At 37.8% G+C, this 19468-nt stretch overlaps 1 protein-coding gene across 20 annotated transcripts in view; it reads right to left on the bottom strand.

The window, feature by feature from the left end:
* Agbl3 (ATP/GTP binding protein like 3) overlaps positions 1–19468 on the bottom strand; it is a 98935-nt gene that overhangs the window by 78230 nt on the left and 1237 nt on the right. For 19 of the 20 annotated variants that reach the window (XR_004121921.1, XR_004121922.1, XR_004121920.1 and 16 more), the window contains 5 exons: positions 17578–17657; positions 15487–15605; positions 13920–13980; positions 10289–10474; positions 557–664 (listed from right to left, as the gene is read on the bottom strand). Coding sequence is in view for 17 of the 20 variants with exons in the window: in XM_031381473.1 (XP_031237333.1) it covers positions 557–664; positions 10289–10474; positions 13920–13980; positions 15487–15549 (418 nt within the window). In the remaining 3 variants the exon portion in view is untranslated. Of the gene's footprint in view, positions 1–556; positions 665–10288; positions 10475–13919; positions 13981–15486; positions 15606–16936; positions 17325–17577; positions 17658–19468 lie in introns of those variants that run through there. The other variant, XM_031381474.1, reaches the window with a different exon arrangement.

Raw genomic sequence — 19468 nt, 5'->3', positions numbered from 1 at the left:
ACAGTTAATATATTTGGAGTTATTTAAAATTTATATTGAGAAAAATATATTTTCACTATTGCTGTAGACAAGCCTCTACATAAGACTGTTAAATTGATTGTTGTTTTATATCCAACTTTTATAATACTTATTTTTATTGTTATAATATTTTATAAATTTTAAGGAATATGACAAAAAAGATATTGTAGGTATTGAAGGGGGGGTCTCTGGGAGGAGCGGTGGTACAAAAGGAAAACAAGAATGTGATCCCATTCTATTTAATTAATATATGTTTTCAAATGTTAAAAAAACATTACTAGATTTATAGTTGAAAACATACAAAACATGATTCATTCTATATATAACTCTATTTTAATGAACGGCAGGTTTTAAAGATGCTTTCAATAACTTAAGTAGCACTAAACATTTGAATTAATATGTATCCATTCTTTTTAAGGCCACAGGAACTTCCTAGTTACTTGGAACTTCCTTCTATAGATAACAAAACAAGCCTAACTAAGACATCAAACCAGACACTAATCATATTTTACAGTAATGTTTTAGAGTGCATGCTCACCATCTTCAGCTAGATAAACCACAGTATCTTCCTTGGAGTTTGGGTAAACAGGTTCTATTTCCAGGCCTGTTGGGATATATACTGGCTCAGGAACAAAAGGAGTCCACTCTGGAAAAAAGAAAGGGGCATTGTTTAAATATGACATATAACAAATTATTAATATATGCTTTCAAATTACTAATTGATATGTACCTAGCCTAAAATTTAATGTTTTATGTAGGGCTACATTTTTACCAAGGGCTCATGTCAAATAACAACATTTTCACACTGTAACACAACTCATGACTAGATGAGTACACTGTTCTAAATCACTAATTCAGTACCAGTTAATTTTTGCTCATAAGCTCTACAGTACAGTTTCTATTTCTCTCTAGTCCTTCATGCTGTTTTTATCCCATCTCTGAATATATTGCTCATTCTGCTTTTTACTTTCTGCTTCCTTTGCCTTCGGCCTTTTGCTTGGTAATTCCTTAATCTTATAAACATATTTATGGTTATTTTCTCTCCAGAATGGGTGAATATTCTTAGACAATTTTTGTGGGAATTAAACTGACTCTATAGATTACTTTGGGGATAACTGATAACATTAAGAGAATGAGCCTTCCAAATTATGAATACGCTATTTCTCTCCATATTACTTTTTAGTCTCTGTGATCCTACAGCTGTCAGAAACTTAAAAGGATTTCTTTGTGTATGTTGTTTCAGTGGGTTCATCCATCATGGCAGGGAAAGCACAGCAGAACAGTTCACATCACTGAGAACCATGGACCAGAGAAGAGATACTGGTGCTCAGCATGCTCCTCCTTTATTTAATCCTGTTCAAAAGCTCATGCCATGGTACTATCTACCTTAGGTGGGTCTTTCTGGGCTCAGTTAATCCCTTCTGAAAATACCCTCTATTTCCTTAAATATTTAAAAATCTGTATTGTTAATGCTTTGTGGTTTTATATATAAGACTTCCATGTCCTTTGTCAGATTTATTCCTAGGTGTGTTTTTTTCTAACTTATTTTGAAACAATTGGATATATTACTTATTTTAAAATAATATGGAAAATATGCCAGAATTGTTTCCCAAAAATACTTAGCATAGTACTAAATTCTTTCCAAATACTCGTGTACTTCTAATAAAGAAGAAATCCTCCTCTACAGTCATTAATACAACCATCAATATGATTAATTTTAGTTTGTTACTACTGTGTAATCCTTAGGGTCCCAACAGAGATTTTGTTAGTTGTAGCAGGAGCAAAAAGAGCCACTTTTGAATTCCACATTGCACTTAATTATGTGTTTTCATTTGTAATTTAAAATCTTGAAATATAGTCCCACTCTGTTTTTCAGGCTGACCGTGAACTTAAGGATCTTCCTTTCCTACCTCCGAATGCTGCAATTATAGGTAGGTGCCACAATGGACTCCATACTGTATATTTATCATCTTTCAATCTGGAATAGTTTTTCAGTAATTACATGAGTTCAGCACTTCTGAAAAGTATAGTCATACTTCCAATTTCAGCTAAGAGATGTGTAGAATAAAGACAGAATATCACCCTTGCCCTTACAATAAAAAACAAACTGGATGAATTCCAAATTTATTGACTCTACTACAGTAGCAACCTGAAGTTGCAGGCTACCTAGGTATTCCAAAATCTGGGGAAACACAGGTGGACATCTAAGAGATAATACAAACCCTGAGTACCTGCCTGTCTAAATGCAGTTGACTCTATAGACTGTTAAAAGGGCATAGCCACAGGCTTTTAACATGAATCATAGGTATATAAAGCCCTTCTTGGAGAGGGGGATATATGCTACAGAGGTTAGTACTTGCTTCCTGGCCTCCCCAGTTAACTTCTAACAGAACTCCATATAGGCATATTATCAACTTTTTTTTCATATAGAACAAGATATGTAATATAGAACAGAACACGCATTACATTTGGGGTAAGAATGCATAACCTTTGAGGGCAGCCATGTAATATTATTTTTATACATTGGTTACTTATTTGTATGTATACCTACAGGGCAAGTGAGGAGGTCAGAGGGTAGTTTGTGGTAATCCACACCATGGATCCATGGGACTGAAGTCAAGTTCTTGGATATGGCAGCAAGTGTTTTTATACACTGAGCCATCTTGCCTGCCCCATGTCTCTATATGTTTTCAAATTATTCCATACAAATACAATCACACAATATTCTCTTTTGTCCATGTTTGCAAGGTTCATCCATCCTGACGCATATTTTAATACTTTATTCCTTTTTATGCCTAACTGGCATATTTCATTATGTAGGTATATTACATTTATTTATCCATTCATCTCTTGATGAACATCTGGATTGTGTTCATATTTTGGTTACTTTGAATAGCACTGCTATTGCCATTTTTGAGGTTTTGTTTGGACACATTTTCATTTCTTCTGGTGGTATGTAGGGCTGAAAACGCTGGGTCAAATGCTAACTGACTTTCCAAGGACATGTCAAGTTGTCCAAAATGACTGACCAGCTTTATACTCTCTCCAGTGTCAGACTTCCAATTTTTCTTCATCCTCACCAACACTTGCTGTGATCTGACGTTTTGGTCCTAGTCATCCTAGTTCCTGTAAAGTAGTATTTCAGGGTATTAATTTGCATTTCCTTGATGGCTAAGATGTTGAACATCTTTTCAGGTTTATTGGCAGTCTGCTTAGGTTCCATGAAGAATGTCTTACTGGGTCATTTGTGTGGATTTTTAAAGTGAGGCACTGATGACGGCAGTATATCTTTAGGAGTCATTTTATTGCTATGTTCCTATAGTAGAACCATTGTTTATTAGGTTTTCCCTTAGGCCCATGAGCTATCTAGTCTCAAGTTCTTAGACACTTTAGTAGTTCCAGGTAGAGGTTCAATTTCATGGAGTAGGCCTTAAATCTAATAAAAAAGTGAATGGTCACTCCCATAAATATTTGAGTCATGATTTCACCATTATAGCTTATAGGCAGGTTTCTTTTGTAGGTTACAGGGTTTGTAGCTGGGTGATATTGATAATTACCTTTCTCTTCCAAGCATGAAGAGTACCTTCCAGTACTAGGAATGCTAGTCAGTAGGGATAAAAGTCTGAGTTAGGCATCAGCTCAGCTTCTCTGTGTTCATTGACATTGTCTTCAGCAACAGGTTGCGGAGAACAGCCAATAACCTTGGCAATAGTTTCTGGTATTTGGGGAGTGCCATGGAACACCTTTGGTCAACAACTCAAAAAGATGTATTCCATTCCTGGCATTGGAAGTTTTACTTGGTGGCATAAGACGTCTAGTTGGGGCATTGTCTCCCCTATTATTTGGTGACTCAATTCAGATTTCTTTCATATACATATATTTAAAAAATATCATGGATGAGGTAACCCAGAACTAAAATATTGTGTTTTCTTTTATATGTGGATATTAGTTTTCAAGATTTTGATATTACATATGCTGCTATCGAAATAGCTGCAGCAATTAGGAAACTACAGGAGAGGATGTCCCAAGGTAGGGAAGTATCAAATTTGGAGGAATAAAGGAAAAAACATTTAGAAATCATTTTCACTATCTTAATAGTTCCCTTGAAAGTATAATGCTCTCAATTTGGATGAAATCTAATTTACTTATTTTTGTTCTTATTCTTGTCTTGGTGTTATATCTAGAATCCATTTTTCCCCTTTATGTTTCTTTATATAGCCTTATAATTTTGGCTCTTATATTTAGATTTTGATATAATTATTTTTATTTGGTGTTAGGTGATAAGGGTCAAGTTTTATTATTCTGCATGTTGTTTATCCAGTTGTCTCAGCATATTTGTTAAAAGACTAATCTCTTACTGGACAGTTTTGTGACCACTGACATGTAGGTTTATTCTGTTTCTACTTGTTTGTTTTCTTTTGAGGACAGGGTTTTCTGTGTGGCTCTGGCTGTCCTGAAATGTGCTCTATAGACCAGGCAGGCCTTGAACTCAGGGATATCTCTGCCTCTTGAGTGCTGGTATTAAAGGCATGTGCCACTATGCACATTCAGCAATTCTGTACTTTTAATTTTATCCACTTGTCTGTCACATATCCCAATGATAAAACAGTTCCAAACTGTCAAAATAAACTGTTAGTTTACAATATTATTTGAAAGTCCTCAGTTTGGTTTTTCAAGTTTTATTTTACTTTTTGCTATTCAATGTTTGTTGAATTACCACATAAATTTAAGGACCAATATGTCAAGTTTTACAAAGCAATTAGTTGGTATTCTAACGAGAACTGAATTTTGTTCTTGTTTGATTTCTGCTGCTGTGATAAAACACCCTGACTCTTAGTAAAGTGTACTTATCTTACAGTTGCAGAGTTCCTGGTTATCGTCTACAACTGAGGAGAAGATGAAGCAGGAACTTAGGAAGCTAGTCACATCATCTCCACATCAAGAGCAGAGAGGAATGAACACATGGATGCTGCTCACTTTCTAGGTTGCTTATGCTCAGCTAGCTTTCTTCACTTATACAGCCCAGAACCACCTGCCCAGAGAATGGTGCTACCCATAGTAGGATGGGTCTTACCACATCAACCAATAATCAGACAATCTCCTACAGTTTGTTGACAGATCTAGGCAATTCCTCAACTGAGGCTCCCTTTTATTTTTTAATGTTACTTTAAGTGGAATTATTTTCTTATGTTCCTTTTTTATGGTGTTCTGAAGACCCAGCTATACCACTCTTGGGCATATACCCAAAAGATGCCTCACCATGCCACAGGAGCACATGGTCCACTATGTTCACAGCAGCCTTATTGGTGATAGCCAGAAGCTGGAAACCACCAAGCTGTCCCACAATGGAAGAATGGATACAGAAAATATGGTTCATTTACACAATGGAATACTGCTCAGCTATTAAGAATGAGGACATCCTGAGTTTTGCAGGCAAATGAATGGAACTAGAAAATACCGAGTAAGGTAACTCAGACCCAAAAGGATATGCATGGTATATACTGACTAATATGTGGATATTAGCCAAAAATTACAGAATCCCCAGGATACAATCCACAGGACTCAAGAAGACTAGCCAAAGGGCCCACGTGAGGATGCCTCAATCCCACTTGGGAGGGAAAAGAAAGCAATCACAGGAGGGAGGGAGGGACCTTGGTGGGAAAGGCAACAGGGAAGAGGAGAACATGATCAGGTATTGAAAGGGGACAGGATTGAAGCCCTGAGGGCCAGCAGAAAGGATCAGATCAAAACAGGCAACCTTGGAAAGTAGGTGGGGGATACTTCTAGAATGTATCAAAGACCTGGGAGGTGAAAGACTCTCGGGACTCAAAGGGGGGGGACCTTAGGTGAAATGTCCTATAGTGGGGAGAAGAAATTTGTAGAGTCACCTCCAGTAGAAAGACAAGGCACCAAATGGAGGCATGGGGTTGCCATCCCACAGTCAAAAACTCTGACCCAGAATTGTTCCTGTCTGAAGGAATTACAGGGACAAAAATGGAGACAAGTCTAAGGGAAAGGAGGTCCAGTGACAGGCCCAAATTGGGATCCAGCTTAGGGGGAGGCCCCAAGGCCTGACACTATTACTGATGCTATGGTGTGCTTACAAACAGGGACCCTATCATGAATGCCCAACAAGCAGCTGAAAGAGTCAGATGCAGATATTTACACACAACCAATGGACAGAAGCTGGTGACCCCTGTGGTTGAATTAGGGAAAAGCTGAAAGAAGATGAGGAGGAGGGTGATCCTATAGGAAGACCAGCAATCTCAACTAACCTGGACCCCAGGATCTCTCAGACACTGAGCCACCAACCAACCAGCATATACCAGCTGATATGAGGCCCACAACAAATATACAGCAGAGGACTGCCAGGTCTTGACTCAGTGATAGAAGATGTACCTAACTCTCAAGAGACTGGAAGCCCCAAGGAGTAGGGGAGGGGGTATCCTCTTAGAAATTGGGTGGGCACTGGAAGAGGTGTGGCATGTGGAATAGTCAGAGGGTGGATGGGAGGGGGATAAAGTCTGGATTGTAAAAAAAGATTAAAGAATAAATTTTGAAAAATGAATTTGGAGGCCTTAACAACAAAGTAGATTAAGAATACAGAATTGCATTCCTCGTGTCTGTATCTGTCTATATTTGTATCAGTATCTGCACTTCTATCTCTATCTACACCTCCATTATCTTTGTAGCTCCATCCATATTTATAGATCATTTTCTTGGTGCCTTTGCTAAAAACAAACAACAAAACAAATAAACACAAAACAAACACAAAAACCCTCAGTTGGTTATAAGTAGATTGCTTTCTGGATCAGCTCAGTGATCCCTCTAGTCTGTGTCTGTCTGACTCTGACAGTACTATCCAGTTTGTTTTGCAGTGATCAAACTCAGGGCCTTGCACAGGCATGTGAGCTTCTTCTCAGTTCTATCATGTTGTTTTATTTACTGTAACCTCAGTGTTTATTTTGAAATCAAGTTTTGTGATATTTTAAGCTCTGTTCTGAAACCCATTAAGAAGTTACCAACTAAATTATGGTTCATTTACTTAATGGAAGCTAATGTAATAATAAAAAAATGGTATACATGAGCCAATATGGAAAGACTTTCATAACAGACAATTGTATATATAACTGGGCCAGAGAAAAGTTTCTATTTTCAGAGAAAAGTGCTAGACATGGCACACTGGATGTCTAGCTTTGACTCTTGGTTAAGAAAAGGATAGTGAGATTAGTAGATGAACTGTTTAAGGTTTAAGACTGCTCTGGTAACCCCTAAAACTTTATAAATGGATGCCCTTCATTTGGCAGTACAGTAAACCAAGCTGTTTTAAAGACATGATAGCAGAGGCAGAAAAACTTAGTTTCTGAGGCAGAGAGATTCCCTGCATAGAAATTAATGTTTTAACCAAAAGAAGTCAGTGTGTGTGTGTGCTAAGCATGCATGTGAACGCATATACACACGTGTGTGAATTAAGACTCTGGGGAGCTTATACCTGGATGTCTTCTAGGCTCCAGCATTTTCCAGAGGCATTTTATTTTGTTGTATCTTTCCTCTGCCTTTAAATAAAAGTGATCTGCAAGCAGAGCTGTGTTTAGTCTTATATGCCCTGTCAAATAGTTTAACTTATTTTAAAATGCAATTTCAAAGGAATGTGCAAAACCATGGAAAACAGACTTTTTGAAATAGTAGCAAGTAGGGAAATTTGTCAAAGACACCTGGCAACAAATTTCAATTCTTCTTGCATAAAGGATGTGTGGATATTACAATTTAATAAACTGCACAGCCTTCAAATATTGCAGGACCCAGACTGAACAACAACATGGCACAGCCCCAAATAAAGCTCTCAACGTGCACAAGTATGTCACTAGGAGCTTTGAAGTTCCCCTCATGATTGGAGATCTTAGGAAACCAATGCTGAGAAAGGCTATATCTCTACTTGTATCATGGAGCACTCATACCTTCATTCAGGATGGAAGCTGGGCTTGTAAAGCACAAATTCTACTTAACATGTTAGAAAACCTGATATATGGCACCAGAGAATTCAGCTTTCCTTAAAAATGGGAGTTTGGTAAGAAAATATATTTAGAATTATTAGAAACCAGAAATATAACTGTTCTAATCTGAAAGCATAAAACTGGAAAGGTATCAAGTAACCAGAATGTAGAGACTTCCTCCATCCTGAGGCACTTTTAATTACTAAGGGCCAAATGAAGGTTGAGAATGAGTGCTAGAAACACAAGAACAGGATGCACCAAGGATGTGAAAGTGAGCTGTCCAGTTAAGAGAAGCAAAGTTGCTAAGTGAAACCAGCCTGGGGTAAAGGTACACTGGGAAGCAGTGATACACTGAGGCCTTATTTCCCTCTTCTCTTTGGGTCTCTTCTGCTCTCATACTCTTACCATTCCCACAGAAGAGAACATAAACAGAGGCCACAGGAGAAGCAGAAGGGGTGTTTCTTCTCCACTTCATTTCCTCATTCCCCTTCTCACAAACACAGCTACAAAAATAGGGTCATGAAACAGAAGCAGGGCATAAAAACAACTTCATGTAGTTAAGACTTAGTACACACTGGTGGTTTTTTGTTTTGTTTGTTTGTTTCTGTTTGACCTCTGTATTTCTTCCCCTGGTATATGAACAAAAAGAAGGGAGCTATTAGAGGAAAGGTAGGACACCAGAGCTGAAAGGCAAGCTAGAGACATGCTGAACTATGAGAAAATATACACTGAAGACATGTCTGTAAATAAGTGGTACTTATACTAGTAAGCACATTTTTTTTTAGTGTTAAGTTACCTTTTTTTTCTTCTCTCTGTCTGTCGTCTCTCTGTCTCTCTCTCTTTTTTTTTTTTTTTTTTTTTTTTTGAGACAGGGTTTCTCTGTGTAGCCCTGGCTGTCCTGGAACTCAGGCTGGCCTTGAACTCAGAAACCTGCCTGCCTCTGCCTTCCAAGTGCTGGGATTAAAAGCATGCACTACCACTACCCAGCTTTTTTCTTCTCTCTTATTGGATATTTTCTTTATTTACATTTCAAATGTTATCCCCTTTCCCAGTTCCCCCCGCCCCCGAAACCTCCCTATCCCATCCTCCCTTCCCCTGCTTCTATGAGGGTGTTCCCCCATCTATCCACCCACTCCCACTGAATCCTTAATGTATTTCCAAACCTAAAATTTGGAAGTTGGGAGAAAATTTGGCATTCTTCTCTATAAGCAAAACTATTATTGCTTTTGCTTCTCTATGTCCCCTCTCTGTTGACTACCTGCCTTGCTATGATACTTTATCTAGAACAGGATAATGTAGGAAGAAAATTTTAGTTTTTAAGAACTCCCTGAGTGGCATTTAACTTCAGTAGGCCCTGTAATAAGTACAGATTGCTTTTGATTCATCCACTCACAATTGTTTTATTAGAGTTCTACATGGTAATAGCATATGTGGGCTCTACAATCAACAATGGAGGAATAGCAGCAGAGGGTGTAGAGCATTGGGGATGTTTGTGACTGTCTTTATGTCCACTGTCTTTGACTACAGACAAGTCTATAAGCTCTTTCTGGATAGTAGAAAACAAATCTAAGACTGCACACAAAGGGACAGCAACAAAACCCCACTTTAAACAGGTCTTCTATAGTTCATCCATGTCTACTGAAGAAAACAAATAGTAAGTGGTAAAGACAAAGGCAGAGGCAAGGAGATTGAAGAAGACAGACTCAGGGCCAGGGTAGGAGAGCAGAAATGAACGCAATTGTAGTTCATGTGTACTCTGACACTTTGTCATAGTCCCAGCATATCTGGCTATGATAGTCATGTCTTTCGGAATTGTCTAAAGTTAGTATAGATATAGGATTTTGGTTTATTTGAAACAGGATCTGTTGATATACAGGCCAGGGTAGCTTGAACTTGCAATCTCTGACTCTCGTGTGCTAGAATGACAGATATGTGCCACTATGCCCAGATCTGGCATACACTGTAAATCTTTCTAATTAATCACAGTGAAGTGTGAATAACCTGAGCTGAGACATCCATAAGTATCAAATGCATACCAGATTTGGATGACTTTGTGTAAAAATGGTGAAATATTTTTGATAATAGTTTAATTAAGTAGAATATATTTTTAAATTAAGTCCACTTTTAAACTTATATAGCTAGTATGAAATTTTTATTTATACATGTGGCTTATATTATACTTCTGGAATGTAGTTGTTACATCATTATTGTCCTCATTAACATCAAGATTGATAAGTTTGCTAATGTCTGAATCCCCCAAACTTCTAAAAACATACCAATATGCTGGACTTTTTCATCAATGACCTCACAGTGGTATGGCCACCGTGTTGGGCTCAGTGGACCAGAAGAAGAGACACCATATAAATCTCGTGGTTCTCGAAGGCGTGGTACCCATCTTCCTAGCTGATACTCCAATAAAATCTGTGTAGTCCGAGGGAAGAATGGGTCACCAATAGAATCAGCTGAAAAAAATATTCAAATGCAGTCATGAGTGACCAGAAGGAAAACACCAATTCCTACATGTATCATAGTTCTTTTCCTTTTTACCTGCTTAATCTATACATATGATAGATATCATTAACTATTTAATAATCCAGGATATAACTATCTAAATGAAATTTTGTAACAACTGGTCTTCATAATAGCTAAAAATGTTTGTTAACCTATATAATATTATTTTACAGTGATTTCTTACAGCTTCCCTAGCAAATCATCTAAATTTGACTTTTTAAGTTTGTGTGTGTATGTGTGTGTGTGTGTGTAAGCGCCCACAGAAGCTAGAGGGCAACCTTTGGCCTCAAGAATGCTGTCTACCTCTATTGACACTGGGTTTCTCACTGGCCTAGAGTCCACTAATGGCTATCCAGTGAGCCCTATAGATCTTCCTGTCTCTCATAGACATCTCCAGTGCTGGGATTATAAGTACAAGAACCATGCAGACATTGTTATTTCTTGAACTCACACCCTCATGTTTGTGAGGCAAGCACTTTATCAAATGATCTATTTCCCAAGTCTTATATTTGACTTCTTAGCCATACTAATTGTCCAATGAATTAAATATAGCCACTGACTATAAATAACTTCACCACTTACTGAAATGGTATTCCTAAAGGTTGCTAGTGATCTCTTAGTCACAAGTTTTTTACTGTGTGACCCAACCTTAGGAGTGTGGTTCACACAGTTAGTATGGTCATATACAAACCATCATAGCCCCCATGTTTGAACATGCCTATGGGGGCCAGAAGTGGAGTGTGACGGTTTGTATATGCTTGGCCCAACGAGTGGCATTATTAGGAGGTATGAACTTGCTGAAGTAGGTGTGTCACTGTGGGTGTGGGCTTTAATACCCTTGTCCTAGTTGCCTGGAAGTCAGTCTCTTTATAGCAGCCTTCAGACGAAGATGTAGAACATCATGCCTGCCTGGATGCTGCCACACTCCCACCTTGACGACAATCAACAGGACCTCTGAACTCATAAGCCAGACAATTAAATGTTGTCTAAGAGTTGTCTTGGTCATGGTGTCTGTTCACAGCAATAAAATCCTAAGACAGCAGTACATGACCCTTTCTCTGTAAGTGTTAATTGTATGGCATCAGTTTGATATGAAATTCCTTATAAGTTTATTTCCCTTTTTTTATATGAACTAACCTATAGGAACTTTCCACTTGGTTCCAAGTTCTCTACTCCATTTTGAACATTCAAATCTTTCATTTGCTTTGCTTATGCATTCACTCTTAAGTCTTCTCCTCCTGTGGGCTTAGGTGGTATTCCCAAACTCTTTCCCATTTTTAAGCACCCAAGTTGTGAACTGTTGTTGCTCAAATCAACTCTTTAAATGTCTCAAAGTTACATTTTAATAGGCTTTACCCAAATTGGATCACTTTAAAAATATGACTGTGGCTTTACTTAGTATATATCACAGATAAATATCTACAATGGTATTTTAGAATTATTTTGATATGGCTATCAGAATTTACTTGTGGTTCTTTTTAATTATATCATCACTTATAAAAGCTTTCCCTAAAGTACAGAGTACAACATATACCTTGAACACAATGTGTTGTGATATATTTAATAAGTTTCCTATTGTTGGATATTCAGATCATTTTTAACTTCTGATTCAATTAGAGAAAGGAGTCAGAAGAAATACTTGTTCTAACATATACCAAAATATCACATTTAAAGCTATAATTTAGAACATTAACAGTGACTCATGAGTCCACATATGGAACGATGAAATTTAGTACATGATATATTTAATGTCAATGATAAAGGTAATATTTTTGAATTAGTGACAAAAATGGATAAATTTAAACTAGTAATGCCACAGACTACCAAATGTCACTGTAGCTATTTATAAATTAGAAAATGAAATCTACTCATGATAGAAACTAAATATGAAAATTAAGATTAACAGAGAAGTACTTAATTTTTTTTTTGATGAGTATACTCATGGCCTCGAGGTAGAGGTTTTTGTAATTTTAATACTATAAAAATAAAGAGCCATAAATGAATACTGATAAGCCCAACCACATCAAAAATAATTTTAAATGATAGAAGCAACATAAACAAAATCAAAGAACTGTCATGAATGGACAACTCATAAAAAGAAGAACTATAAATAGATAATAAGCCTTTAAAGACATTTCTCAATTTCTCTAGCAATATATCAGTTAAAACAAGGGGTTACATCCCATCTTCCATTAGATAGCAAAGTCAAACCAGAACAAAACAAACAAAAATCAAGCATCAGGGAAGCATCTACAGGAGAGTACTATATAATTTCTATATAAATATATACATATACATATATATAAATATATATACTTTACATATGTACATACACTATACACAATACATATATATATTTATATATATATAGTTAGAAAATTCTAGAAAGATATATACTATGCTGGATGGTTTTTGTCATTTCAACACAAACCTAGACATATCTGGGAAGATGGAATCACAAGAAAATGCCTCCACAACACTAGTAAGTAAGTAAGTATGTGGAGCATTTTCTTGATTAATGATTAATGTGAGAGGGCACAGCTTACTGATGGAGTTGCCATGACTGGGTAAGTGGTCCTATATGGTGTAAGAAGGCAAGCTCAGCAAGCCAGTAAGCAGCATTCTTCCATGGCTTCTGCTTCGGTTACTGCCTTCAACTCAGTTCCTGGAATTCCTGACTTCACTTAATAATGGAGGTAACTAATAATAATAAGATGAAACAAACCCTTTCCTTGTTAAGCTGCTTTTGGTCATAGTATTGTGTCACAGCAACAGAAACCCTAAAGATTACACATATGAACTTAAGAAGATCAATTCTGGTAAAAGTGGTTTATTTTAGGGTGGTGGTAACACAGACAAGTAAAAAGGCTTTAACATCCATAATGGACTGGGTTAGATATGTAAATATTTACTAGAAATATTTTAGAATTTGATTTGACAGTATAACTGTAAATGTATACATTTTAAAAAATCTAGTATACATCAAGATGCCTCCCACATATATCTCTGCAAATAAATAATCTTATTAAAAGCTATTTATGCAAGAATAAATCACTAAATAAATCTATGTATACGTATGTATATTTCATATGCATTTAGGTCTTTAAAAAAGTCCTGTCTTTTGAATAGAATGAAAAGGTAACTCCTTGTCGTAGAGTCTTTCATAAAGGAACTACTACTTTCATTCATTATTTTCTAATATTATCCTGGTTTACTCAAAACTGCCCTGAAAAGTTTAAACTCTATAGCAGTTATATTTTTCTCTCTACTTACCAGAATAATCACTATTTTATTTTATATCTACATTTTTTTTTTTTTAGTTTTCTTATCCTACTTTTTATCCACTAAAAGGTTTATGATAAAAAGGGAGGAAAATACATATAGGTGAGTTCAAACCTGCTAGTAGTGTACACTGATGAATATCATCACTTACAAATTTCATGAATGAATCCTCATCCTGAAACAAAAGAATTTTAAAATTTAAGAACCAATAATAACAAAATCCAGAGTTTTAGTTAACATCTACCTACCTACTTATGATTGTCTTTAATCTTTAATAAGTGGAAGATTCCATGATTATTTGGGCTACTGGCTCCAAAGCAGTAGCTCCAATACAAGGGAACCTTAGCATTTGTATCTTTATTCCTCCTCTTTCACGGGTGTGGTGGTTTGAATATGCTTGGCCCAGGGAGTGGTACTTTTAGGTGTGGCCTTGTTGAAGGAAGTGTGTCACTTGGGTTTTAAGACCCTTTTCCTAACTGCCTGGAAGTTAGTCTTCTTCGGTTTGCCTATGGGACAAGATGTAGAACTCTCAGCATCTCCTGCATTGTGCCATGTCGGCCTGGATGCTGTCCTGCTCCTGCCTTGATGATAATGGACTGAACCTCTGAACCTGTAAGCCAGCCTTAATTAAATGCTGTCCTTTATAAGAGTTGCCTTGGTCATGGTGTATCTTCACAGTAGTAAAACCTAACTATGACAATATGGTATGGCCACGATAATAACTATAGAGAAGGAATAAAGTTTAAAGGTTCTTGGAACACTTGGGAAACAACTGGTGAATAAGAACACAGAAAGTTATGGACTTAGAGAACTATGTATCATTTTGGAGAGATTTTGTAACTTTAAACATATTGTAATTTATACTTTTAATCTCAGCACTTGGGAGGCAGAGGCAGGCGGATTTCTGAGTCTGAGGTCAGCCTGGTCTACAGAGTGAGTTTCAGGACAGCCAGGTCTATACGGAGAAACCCTGTCTCAAGAAAACAAAAAACAAAAAACAAAAACAAAAAAAAAACCAAACAACAACAACAACAAAAAAAAACCCCAAAAACCAAAAACCAAAAGAAAGAAATCTCTTAGAACAAGATGTAAGAACAGACACAATATTTCAAACACTACCTCCCTCCTCCTCCTTTTTCTACTACCTACATCCTTTCTTTCTGGTATTGGAGAGTCATATTACTGTACTGTGGTGAAACACAAGAACCCTGGCTAGAACACTAGGGGTTTGAATATGGTGTATATTATATTACAATAGAATTCACACATAAGGAAGTAGATATGATTGCAAAAATAAAATCTTAATCATTAAATACACACATTTTAATAAAATCCAGAATAATCTTACCCAAGATTTTCTCAAGAAAAATCCTCTCTTTCCCATTTTAAAAAATGTTTTTAATTGAAATAGATCATTTTGCTCCTCCCATTCCTCCTGCCAATTCCTCCCATCGCCCCTCCTCACTTTCAAGTTGATAGCCTCTTCAAGAAAAATTAATTCTTTTTCTTTCTTTCTAGACAGGGCATATTACACAATAAATTTTCAGTTATTTTTGAACTTCCATGAAAAACATCATGTTTTATTTTTACATCAAATTGATTCTACAATGTTTTAATTGGGGATCTATGTTTTGTACTACATTTTACCTCAAATTATGTAAAGTAAAAGAGAAAGACACACCAGCTCATCGTCATCACTGATACTTCTATCTGAATAGTCATCTTCTTCTGAATCTTCTGACATCTCTTCTAGTGTCTTCCTTGAAATTTCTTTTATTATGTGGGTAGGCTGTAAAATTTCTAAGAAAATTATTTAACAGCTTTTCTTTTAAGCAAAGGTGTCCATGTTCTGTATTAAATGAATAAATACTACAAAACCTATCCAATTGTATTTAATTAACAGTAACAGGTCTCCGAAAACTAAACTAGTAAGGATACAGGAAATTAATTTCAAATTCAAAGATTTTTAAAAAATATCCATTACTACAACGCAAGCTTCCTAAACGGATATCCAATACAAGTGTTCAGTCCTAAAAATAATATACACATAAGCAACATTCAACAGACTTCTGCAAGTTACATTTATATATTTATTTAAACACACATAATGGAAATAATGTGAAAGAGGCTATGAATCTGACAGGGTTGGAAGGGGTTTAAATCATCTAATTATATTTTAATTAGATAAAAAAATTAAAATAAAATGAGTGGATATGGAATGGGGACGTGAGTCTTGGAAGAGATAAAGGGGGATAAATTTATAACCCGTCAATATGTCAATATGAACAAAAATAAAACTAAAAAGACTGTTGAAACAAAAAAAGACAAATCATGTAAATAATTTAGTTGGAAAATTTTCACAGAATATAGCCAGACCATTTACACTTTACATTTAACTAAACACTACACTGCAATAGTAAATCAGGATTGTCCTCAAGCACGGAAAATTACACCAGAAAAGTTATAATTATTCAGGCAATAAAATGTAGCAATAATGTAAAAACTTTCCTCTAGAACTTTCAGTTGACCCAAGTTTCAGTGTCTATAACTGAAGTTTCTCTTTAACCTTGATCATTACTGTATATTTAACTTTTAAATTCAATGACACCGTTTGCATTGAAACAGCTACCAGAGGTCCTGCTGGAGATGGTCACTGTTGCTTCTATGCAAGCCTGAAATTACTAAAATGACATTTTTCCTCCTGATACACATGCCAGTGATTGTGCCTTTTGGGGATAATACAGTTTTAAGTATATGTTTCCTCTTTTCTTATTTGCAATGAAATGCCAAGCCTTTACCCTTTGGAGGACACGGAAAGAATTTACCAATTTCACAACTACCGGTTTATGTTCGCTCTAAAAGCGAGAGTTTAGGAGCGTGGACTTGCACACCACCGAGGGGTGGGGGGAAACAAACAACTTTCACAGCCCCTTGGTTTGCGTTTACAGAAAAGCGTGTTCTGGGGCGCGGGCTGCAAGGAAGGCCTCGCTAAGCTTCCTCATAAACAACAACTGCAACCGAGAGAGCGAGCTCTTTCTAGGTGACATCTCAGGGCGGAGGCTGAAGCTTGAGCCCCGGAGGACGGCTCGAAATTAGGACCATCCGCCGGGCGCCCGGCGGCGACTCCTTACGTGCGCCGACGAGGCGTGCAAACGCTGGGCGCCGGAAGCCCGCGGACGCCGGTCCACGCCTCCAGCGGCGAGAGAGGGGCGTGCGGCCGCGCCAGGCCTTCTCCCGGGGCAGGCCCCGCGTCGAGCGTGCTCGCTCACGCGGGCCCCGCGCCGCCCCGCGCCGAGAGGCGCATCTTTCGGGCTCCCCTGCTTGAGCGGCGCGTCCGCCTCCCGCCTTGCTCCCTCGGCCTCTTCAAGCCTGCCAGTCGTCCCACCCCTGCCGGGAGAGTACTTTAGGATGTCCCCCAGGCACTGGGCGACGACAGGGCCAGAGTAAACACCATCGTAATTTAGCGGCCGCGGCCACGCTCTCCTTGGAGAGCAGGCCGCTTGTTGCCAGGGCAACGGCTGTACTCTCGCGAGACTTTGGGAAGCTCTAGTGATTTCCCCTCCCCTAGCGACCGCTAGGAAGGTGGTGGGGTTTTGGCGGGAGAAAGTGATGCCAGGGGATGATGGGGACTCTGGGCTCGGCTTAAGGTTTAGACGGGTTTGAGCACTGCACCCTGGAGGGAGGATTTAGCACTGGGGAAGGTGCAACAACAGTTTGTTCCGAGTGAGAGCAGTTTGCTAGGTGCCTGCGCAGGGAAGGCAGTAGAACTTACTGTTCAAAGCTTGTGTCTAGATGTTCACTTGACTTTTAACAACCGGATGACCACGGACAAGTTAATTTTCTGGACTGAACCTTAGTAATAAAAATGAAAGAATTTACTTGAAGTTAAAAGGTTGGCTTCTATTCTGCACAATTGTAATCCATCCGTATTCTGGAAATGAGACTTAAATACTTGATTTGGAGGAGTCGAGTCATGGTTATGTGAGAGTAAATTCTCAAAAATTTGATCAGTTTAGAAATTCTTTGTTAGCCAACACTTGCACAAAGCAACTCCCCCCTTTGCCTTATTTAAGTCAATAAGACCCCCACCCCCCACAGCAGACTTAGGATCCGTGTGTGTGTGTGTGTGTGTGTGTGTGTGTGTGTGTGTGTGTGATTTTTGACACCTAACCCTGATTTATTGGTCATTTTTAACTTTGGTGGATAATACAGTTGGAACAGTTTTCCAAGTAAAGTTAAAAAAAAAAAAAAACCATAAAGACAAAGAATGAATACGTAGTCTGTGCCCTCATGGTTCACATTAAGCACTTCAGTTCCAGCATGGAAAGGGGTTAGCATCTCTAGACTTGATAACTTTCTGGGAATGTGTTTGTGTCAGCAATTCAAAACCTTGAGACTTTCTGTTTCTTTGGGCACTGGCCTGAGGAAATGAAGTGTACCGTTGATCACAGTTGTTTGAAAACTAGCCTTCACAGTTGTGCTTGGTTTTATGCCATGTGTATATCACTAATGCTGACAACGCTCAGAGAATCTTTGCTTTGAGGGTATCCTCAAACCTCCAGTACCGAAATTTAATTGCTCCTGTGGAAATGTAAGAACAGAAACATAACCCTACTTGTTTTGTATGTGGGGCCATTCAGAGGTAAGTAAGATGAAATGGGACTTTCGGTGTGGAGTTCTCACAATTAAAACTTAGTGGGTCTGTAGGACAGCAGAGGACACTCACTCTTTGTTCTGCTAAGGTGTGTCATTTGGTCCCTCAGGACTCTGCCTGCAAGTCCATCACCAGACGTGTTCCCTTGACTTGTGTCACTAGAATCATAGCCAAACTAGACTTCTTTTCTTAAAACTTACCCAGCTGGTGGTATTGTGCTATTGGAAGCAGTAAGTTGGCTAAGCCAGTCTTTATATATGGAATCTATTTCTTCTTTTCTGTTGCTCTTTACTCGTGGATAAAGGCTATAGGCTGTTAGGTTCACAAGATGAGGCTCTGAGAAACAGTCCAGCCAGATATGGAAGAGGCAAAGATAGGACTTAAATCATGTATGTATGTATGTATATTCAGCCCAACTATGTACATTAGCATGTCAACAAATATTTATAGAGAATGCTATTAGTGCAGAAGAGAATTACTTACAAATTCAGCAAAACTTTGAAAAGTCACATTCACTCATTCCTCACCTGACCTTTACTGGTTTAGTTTACATCAGAGACTATTGGCCGTGAAAGGCTGTTGCAGAGAACAGAACAGTTTTTAGTGGGGATTACATCCTAATGGGAGAACACTATTTGTACTGCATTTATAGGGGGAATGTATACTACAGTTCACGTGTGGAGCTCAGAGGACAACTAATAGTACTGAGTCCATTCTTCCTTTACACAGACCCTGGGAATTGAACTCAGGTTGTCTTGCCTGCATGTATGTCTTCAGGCCAGAAGAGGGCACCAAATCTCATTAGAGATGGTTATGAGCCACCATGTGATGGCTGGGAATTGGACTGAGGACTTCTGGAAGAGCAGACAATGCACTTAACCTCTGAGCCATCTTTCCAACCTCCATGGGCTTTCCATTTTTAATTTTAAAGTTTTTTTTTTTTATTTTGATTTGAGACAGGAGCACACACTGGAAATTGAATTCTTTGTTCTTAAGTTAAAATGAAAAT

Source organism: Mastomys coucha, unplaced genomic scaffold, assembly GCF_008632895.1.
Source record: "Mastomys coucha isolate ucsf_1 unplaced genomic scaffold, UCSF_Mcou_1 pScaffold20, whole genome shotgun sequence".
Classification (NCBI taxonomy): domain Eukaryota; kingdom Metazoa; phylum Chordata; class Mammalia; order Rodentia; family Muridae; genus Mastomys; species Mastomys coucha.
Note: the sequence above shows the minus strand (reverse complement) of the source record. Positions and strands in the feature narration are given on the sequence as shown.